At 43.1% G+C, this 7,519-nt stretch overlaps 2 protein-coding genes across 2 annotated transcripts in view; one reads left to right on the top strand and one right to left on the bottom strand.

The window, feature by feature from the left end:
- The window catches only part of WDFY4 (WDFY family member 4), a 275,436-nt gene that overhangs the window by 203,234 nt on the left and 64,683 nt on the right, over nt 1-7,519 (top strand). The gene's annotated exons all lie outside the window — the stretch shown is intronic.
- Nucleotides 3,081-7,507, bottom strand: LOC102470811 (leucine-rich repeat-containing protein 18-like). Its single transcript, XM_006147723.2, has 2 exons — nt 6,629-7,507; nt 3,081-3,388 (listed from the first exon to the last, which is right to left on the bottom strand). Exons 1-2 carry the CDS (start codon nt 7,390-7,392, stop codon nt 3,367-3,369), a joined length of 786 nt encoding a protein of 261 aa, XP_006147785.1. The 5' UTR covers nt 7,393-7,507; the 3' UTR covers nt 3,081-3,366.

Below are 7,519 nucleotides of genomic sequence, written 5' to 3'. Positions count from 1 at the left end.
ATAATACTTGAAAATATACATGTGCAGAAACACACCGTTTCACTTACATTTATTTATGCCCTTCCAAAAAGGATGGGAGACAGCTTCACAGTTAAATTTGGGCACCACAATTCTTTAAAAGTCAGCCCAAAACCCCTTGAAGGAGAAAAAAAATAGATGTGGTCACTGGGAATGATCTCATTAATTGTTTCCATACTAAGAAAAAGAAAACAATCTTGCTGGCTTGCATTATTTTCTAATAATATAAGAAATATTATTAGACATGAGACATGAGAAATACATTTTTGTGAATTTTTTTTAAACTTTCATTTTTTTTTCCCTAAAGTTTTTGCTATGGAGAGTGTGTGCTTTCCAGAGATAGACAGTGAGAGGGAAAATGAGAAATCATCCCCATCCCCAAGGTGGATGGCCATGCCGAAATCCCTTCTCCAGCCTCCTCTCAGGATTTAGGGCTCACAAGCACATGCACCTAGCATGATTTTCAAGCTGCCAGATCCTGTACTCAAACCTTATCGGCAATGTGGGAATCCAGCAACCTAACCACGCAACTGCTGGCCCCTGAAAACACTTTCTTTAGGCACTAAGCATCAACTGTTTTCTTATCCGAAGGGTGGTGCCAAAGATGACAATTCCCTTTTCATATAACATGAAAATAAGTGCTGCAGAATATTCTTTTCTATATTGGTTTTCTGCAAGAATGAGGGCCTAACATTTTTTACTGAGGTCAGAGTTTGAAAAGCCCAGAGAAATACAAGGCTAGAGTGGCTGTCAGACTCTCCCTCTCTCAAATCTCTGTTGGGCAAGGCATACATCTTTGAATGAGCTGGAGGTGTTCTTCCTCAGCCAGGATCTCTGTTAATATCTGAAATGCCAACTTGCTATGTCACTGAGGCAGAAGTATCTCTGGGCTGGAGGAAGCTGCTGGGTGCAAGGTCATGCTTATATTCAGAGCTTGGTTGTACCTGGATGTTTGCAATTCCTGAAATCTCTCAATTGTGTAAACCATTTAAGTATAATATTTAGAATGAAATTCATTCTAGGGGTACAAAGTTCCATAGCTGAGTGTTTTATTGTTTCCTTTATAGATGATCTTTGAAAAACTATGAAACACAAAGAATTTAGAAAACTAATCATAAGAAATTATAAAATTCCCATAAGAAGATGATCTTCCACAAAAATCAATCATGCCCCCAGAGGCACCATTGTTAGCAGTAGGGAGGCTCAAATTCAAGCACCACTTCCTGCCATTCCCCCTCCTTTAATCCCATACCCCAGAGATCAACACTGTTGCTAACTGAGAGGCTAAAATCTGAAATACACATGATTACTTTGGTAAAGATGGCTTCAGTTCTATCACTGAATGGAAAAGTGTGGTCCTTGGGTTTCTTGGGGAAGTGTAGCCATGGGAGGGCAATTGTGGAGGCCAACTACTTATATCTCTGGGTCTAGAGAAGAGTGAACTAGAGATTAGACAGCCCGGCCACAAATTCAACGTGACAGTAGTAATGAAGCTGCAACAGTTAATGCTTTTCATATAGTTGGTTCACTGAGGGGGCATCAGAGCCCCAGCGAGTCCACCTGGGTCCTGCTCAGACCTTGTTTTGAGCCCATCCCATGTTACTCTTTGTCTATGTTGCTGCACTAGGTTCATGTTTTAGCTCGGCTATATCTCTACCCAGATCCTCACACCCTTCCCATGAGAGAGCCTGACTCAAGCCTTACTCAAGCCTTATTCTCAACATCAAGTCTGCCTCTTTTCCTTCCAGCTCTATCCAGCTACGTTGCTTCCATAGCCTGTACCACCCACCACTACCAAGGGGGTGGGGGACAAGTGTGCACAGCCCAGGCATTGTAAAGAGCAGTTCACTGGTTAAAGGCTCCCTCCACCTCAGTTGGTACCTGTGCCTGGTCACCCCCAAAACCCTAGGACATGAGTAAGGAAGCCATGGGTTTTCTTTTAAGCTTAGCATCTAAGATTGACAATGCAAATTTTGGATTGGTTCAGTGAGCTGAGGTTAAGATGCTCTTTCTTCTGAAATGCCTTAATTCTGAGGTAAAGTTAAGGAATCACAGCTCTGGGCTTCCTATGTATGTTAGATTTTCACTAAGCTTGTCATAGTACCTCATAAATTAGTGCTGGGTGTATGTACAAGGATTTGTTTATTTGTCATGTCTAGGTTATAAGATTGGTTCTTCAAATTTTAATCTTAAAATAACTATAGATTTATAGGAAATTATAAAAATAGTACATTGAGGCCCCATGCACCTTTCACTTAGTTCTCTCCCCACCCCCCGCAGTGATTGCATGTGTGTAACTATCGTACAATTTAAAAGCCAGGACATTGACATTGGTACATCCGTGTGCACAGTTTTTGTCATTTTACTATATGTGTAGATTTGTATTACCACCACCACAATCGACATACACAATCATTTTATCATCACAAAGATATTTTTTGTGCCATCACTTTATAGTCCTACTCCTTACTCCACCTCCCATCCTTACTCTTGGCAACTACTGATCTGTGTTTAATTTCTATCATTTTGTCATTTATAGAAAGTCCTGTAAGTGAAATCATAGAATATGTGTCCTTTTGAAGTTGGTCCTTTTTCTTAAAAAATGCCATTGAGCTATCTAAGTTGTTGCATGCACCCATAGTGCATTTCTTTCTACTGCTGGGTAGAGGTCCATGATCTCAGTTTACCAGTGTGTTACCGTTTGTGCCTTGAAAAGATGATGGATGTCTTCAGTTCAGGGCCAATATAAAGTAGACCATTTACATTTAATGTAATTATTAAACATAAGCCTGCCATTTTATGTTTTTGTTCTCTGTGTTTCTTTTTTTCTGTTATCCATTTGTCTGTTTTCTTTTTCCTACCTGTGTGCACATTACTGAAAAGTTTGTTAAAATTCTTTGATTTCTATACATATTTCTTAGTGTACTTTTTTTTTAATAAATTTTAATTGCTGAAATACCTCCTTATACTATGTTACTCATTAAAGGCTATTGGTGTTGTGATGATACTGGTTTGAGTGAAATGTAGAGACCATAAGCCTTCAAAGTCTTTAAGTCTTCTTTTAAATCTTTAATTGGCTAGATATATAATTTTCTTAAATGTTTCTTCCATATACATTTAAAAGACCACATCAGATATTTGTCAAAGTCATATTCACACATAGGTGACCTAAAATAAAGAGAGGCAAAGAACTTGTAAAACAAGTCAGCGGCTTGGCCAGCATTGGAGAGCCTGGCTTCTCGAATGTTCCCTTGCCACTTTCTGTCTTCTCCTAACTGAGGGCTTTTCCTCTTCGGGGTCGTCTATTCCTGTTAGTTGATTAGTCTTCAGGTTTTTGCCATAACTACTCTAGGAAGATGACAAGCGCAACCTGGGGAATGGAGACAGGAGAGGCTGAGGCAGTCGCTCCAGGTCACAGAAGCAAACCACAGCAAGGGCAGAGGGCACCCAGGGTCACTAGGTCATGCCTGGCTTTCAGGTTCCTGGAATAGGGTTTTTATTCTATTTAAGGAAGGAGAACCCCATAGCTTTCCTATCAGGTGTTTTCAGGCTTAATACAACTTCCAGGAAGTGAAGGTGACTAGTATTTTAGAGCAAAAAGAAACATCAACATCAACATCAAGCTTTTTCCTTGACAGAAAAAAAGAAAGAAAAGGCAGAGATGGCTCCTAACTGGACTGTCTCTCCAATCATTGCTTAGCCTACTGCCAGCATTCCCTGGCTAAAAAGGTGTGGACTTGAATGTATTCCACAACAAATCAAAGCTGGCTGCTTATTTCTCAATCCTGGTAGAGTTAAATACACTTAAAACCCTTCCCGAAGACTGGCAGCAGAGTGAAAGCACAGGAAGTCCTGGAGCAAGGATGCAGAGGCATGCCGTCCTCCCTGCCAACCAGCCCATGGCAATGACTCCCAAATCCAGGAGAAGCATTTCAAGGATGGGACCAAGCAGAGTGAGGAGTGGAACGACAAATCCCCTGTCCAGACCGGGATCCTGCCCAGGGACACTGGTGGGATCGACCCACGTGGCTTTCTTAACTTCTCTTCTTATCGATCCTTTTTAATACTTCAGGGAGCGCTCATCTAAAGAACAAACAGTCTCTAGAGGAGAGAACTGAAAAGAAACGGGCGGCATCAGAGTAACTCGCCATCACTCTCTCTCCTAATCATGCACACTTCATGGACACTCTGTCTTGGGACAGAGATGAAGGGACTGCAGTAGCAGGTTAGCCACCAAATGGGCAAGTCCATGGCCAGCCTGCTAGTGGCGGCCCCTGAGCAGAAGGCATGACGTCTCATATGCACGTCTCAGACCCGACTGCTCCCTTCATTCTCGGAAAGGCTCCTATATATCATTTTGGACGTTGACTAAAGAGAAAAATGTAAAGAATAATACTCAGTGTTGGCAAGAATACAGAAAATCAGGCTTTGTAGTATTTTCCCGGTAGGTATAGGAATACAGGTAAAACTTTTATAAGCTACTTGAAGTCATGCACCAAAAATTATTTTTTAAAATACTCTTTAATAATATTACTCTTTACTATTTTTATGAACAAATCTATGTCAAGAAAATAATCTAAAGTATTTTTAAACATGTTAGTCATATAGGCTCTCATTACAAAACTATTTTTATTAGTGCAGAATTGAAAACACCTTAAATGCCCAACAATAACTTAGTACGTATATCCATAATAACTACTTCGCAGATGTTTTAAATCATGGTTATTAAGACCATGTAATAACATGGGCTTCAAGGCAGTGTAGAAAATAACATGAACACTATAATTTTAACGATACACAAAAATATAAGCAGAAAAACAACAAGGGAGGAAATCTGCTAGTAGTCCAGTTAGCTCACATTGTAGAATGACGGCTATTTTATTCTATGATATTTAAAACTGTGTTGTAGGTTTGTCACTTTTATCATGGAAAACATTTACTGAAAGGAAAAACAACTGAAATAGAAGATTTGAAATCTAGCTCTTCCAAGATTTAAAAACTATGGTAGGGTTGTCACAGCTAAGCCTCACAAAATAAGATGCGAAGTGAAAAAAGGAAGTGTACTGTCTGCTATGGTTTATAGTGAAGAAAGAAGCCAATCCCACCACACTGAAGGATGCCTCCCAGTGTTTCCCACTGGTCAGGAGCAAAACTTGCTATCAACATCAGAATCCTGGGTTGGGGAAGCCCTTCCCCAAGGTATTCTCCCTTTCTTGTAGGTAGTACAAAGGTGGGAAATACCTAGTGAGGCCAGATGCGGTTTGTAGCTATTGGAAAGACCAACTCTAGCATCGTCATATCTGCCAAGAGGCCCAGTGTGACCAGCAGCATTGTCCAGTCAGATTGCTGGTTTGAAGTGCACCAAGCTCTCCTTGGAGAGAGCTGACTTCTACTGGCAATACTGTATATGCATCCAGCCTTGAAGCTAGAAATGGTTTTATTCCCACTTCACAGATGAGGGAATCAAAGGTAAATAGGATGCCCAAGCAAGGAAGAAGCAAAGCTGCATGGACCTAAATCCAACAGACCGCAAAATCCCTGACTTTACTCTAGGCCAGCCCTGCACAACACGTGGCCCTGGTCTCCGGAGTTCCTCAGATGATGCTGTTCTGCCCCATTTTCTTGTAGCTGGTTTTTCATCCAGCTTGACTAGGGCAAACCAAGGTTTCTCCAGGTGGGCAGGATCCCTGCCCCTAGCATGATACATAGTAATGTATTTATTTATTGAATTCGTCAACCCGTATTTGTCCTCATTGGTTCCTTCCTCTCACAAAGGTCTGGAAAAGCACTGGACATTACAGAATGAGAGGTCCACCTCATTCATTCGCAGGCAGACAAAGGCCTGAAGGCCTAGAAAGCTCCTAAAGCAAATCGTGAATGAGCAGATAAGAGGAAGAGAGCGCGCGGCTGGATCCAAGACGTTACTTACCAGTACTGAATGGGAAGTTCTGCCCATATCTGTGGCCAGCTTTGTCCCCTACCCAAGGACAAGTGCCGTCTGCTCTCCTACCAACTCAGACTCTGAGATGCCTGACCTTTGAAGGCAGACTCTACATTTCCAAGACCAAGGTTCATGTCTGAGAGCTGGTGGTGGGTCCTGAAGTGAGAGTGTGAGTGTATAAATGATAGTGTGAGTGTGAGTGAGAGTGTGAGTGAGAATGTGAGTGTGAGTGCATGAAAGATAGTGTGAGTGAGAGTGTGAGTGAAAGTGTGAGTGTTAATGAGAGTGTATGAAACTGTGTGAGTGAGAGTGAGAGTGTGTGAGTGAGAGTGAAAGTGAGAGTGTGCTGGCTGTGTTAACTGTGCAGGCCAAAGGCTATAGGCAGGAGAGCTGTAGGGAAGACGTGAGTTGGACAGCCTCAATGCATCTGTAGGTATGACATGTGCATGTGGGCAGGAGAGGAGAGCAATGTGCGTGATGGCAAGGAAACAAGAACCCTGTAGTCAACAAAATCATAAGCCAAGGAGGTAGGGAGAGGTGTTTTATGGACTTGGCTGGGAGAGCTATTGTAGTAACAGGGGGAGCCCTCAGTTTCCTATGGATGCAGACCTCTTCCCTCTTCCTGCCTCCCCTTTCCCCTCCTGCCTCAGGGTCAGGGTCCCAGGTCACCTCCAGTCTTCCTGGGAATCCTTGGCCATGGAGTTGGGTGCAACCAGATTGGAAAAGACAGCCTTTCTCTGTGCAAACGAGGTCATGGTCTTGATTTTGTTCAGCTTTTCTCGGGCCAGTTGGCATTTCCTCAGGCAAGGCCCACATAGGTCCTTCTCCTCTACCAGATATAAGTTCTCCAGCCGCTTGATGGAATCAATAAAGAGGTCTGATTCCTCTTCCTTTGGAAAGGGGTTCCGCTTGGTGTTGAGCTTTTTCAGCTTGGGGAGCTTGGAGATGCTGGCGGGAATAGAGGTAAGCAGGTTGTCATTGAGCCCCACCTCATGCAGCTCCTTCAGGGCGCCCAGCGTGGTGGGCACGCTGTCTAGGTGGTTCAGGCCTAAGTTCACTGTCCGGATGTTCTTGAGCTGGTTGAGCTCCACAGGCAGCCCGTTGGTGGTCAGCTTGTTGTTGCTGAGGTTGAGGTATAGCAGGCTGGTCATCTGGCCGATGGACTCAGGGAGCTTGTCGATGTAGTTGCTGTGCAGGTCCAGCCACCGTAGGTTCTGGAACTTGGAAATAGATTCAGGGATCTTCTTAATCAGATTTCGGCTGAGATCTAGCTCGTCCACATCATTGAGCCGCAGAATACACTTGGGGAAGGTGGTGATTCCCATCTTGCTCAAGTCAAGACGCTTTTTCCCATCGAACGTGACCTTGATGCAATTCTTGGCCACCTTGAAAGTGATCTTCTTGCCCTTGGGGCCTTTTCCACCCTTGGCCATGCTGTCTTAGTAAGAGAGTACCCCTGAAGTAGGTCGCTTGGATTGGCTGGTGGTTGGTTTGAGGACAGAGCCACATGAAACTACCAGAAGATAGATTCTGATGAGAACAGAAAAACATCTAGTTAGG

This window comes from Tupaia chinensis, unplaced genomic scaffold, assembly GCF_000334495.1.
Source record: "Tupaia chinensis unplaced genomic scaffold, TupChi_1.0 Scaffold000221_1, whole genome shotgun sequence".
Taxonomy (NCBI): Eukaryota; Metazoa; Chordata; class Mammalia; order Scandentia; family Tupaiidae; genus Tupaia; species Tupaia belangeri.
The sequence above is the reverse complement of the archived record's forward strand: the minus strand, read 5'-3'. Positions and strand labels throughout refer to the sequence as shown.

Coding starts and splice junctions, on each gene's coding strand:
- LOC102470811 (XM_006147723.2), bottom strand. CDS start 7,392: ATGGCCAAGGGTGGAAAAGGCCCCAAGGGCAAGAAGATCACTTTCAAG. Junction 3,389..6,628: donor GATTCCCAGGAAGACTGGAG/GTGACCTGGGAC, acceptor TCCATTCCCCAG/GTTGCGCTTGTCATCTTCCT.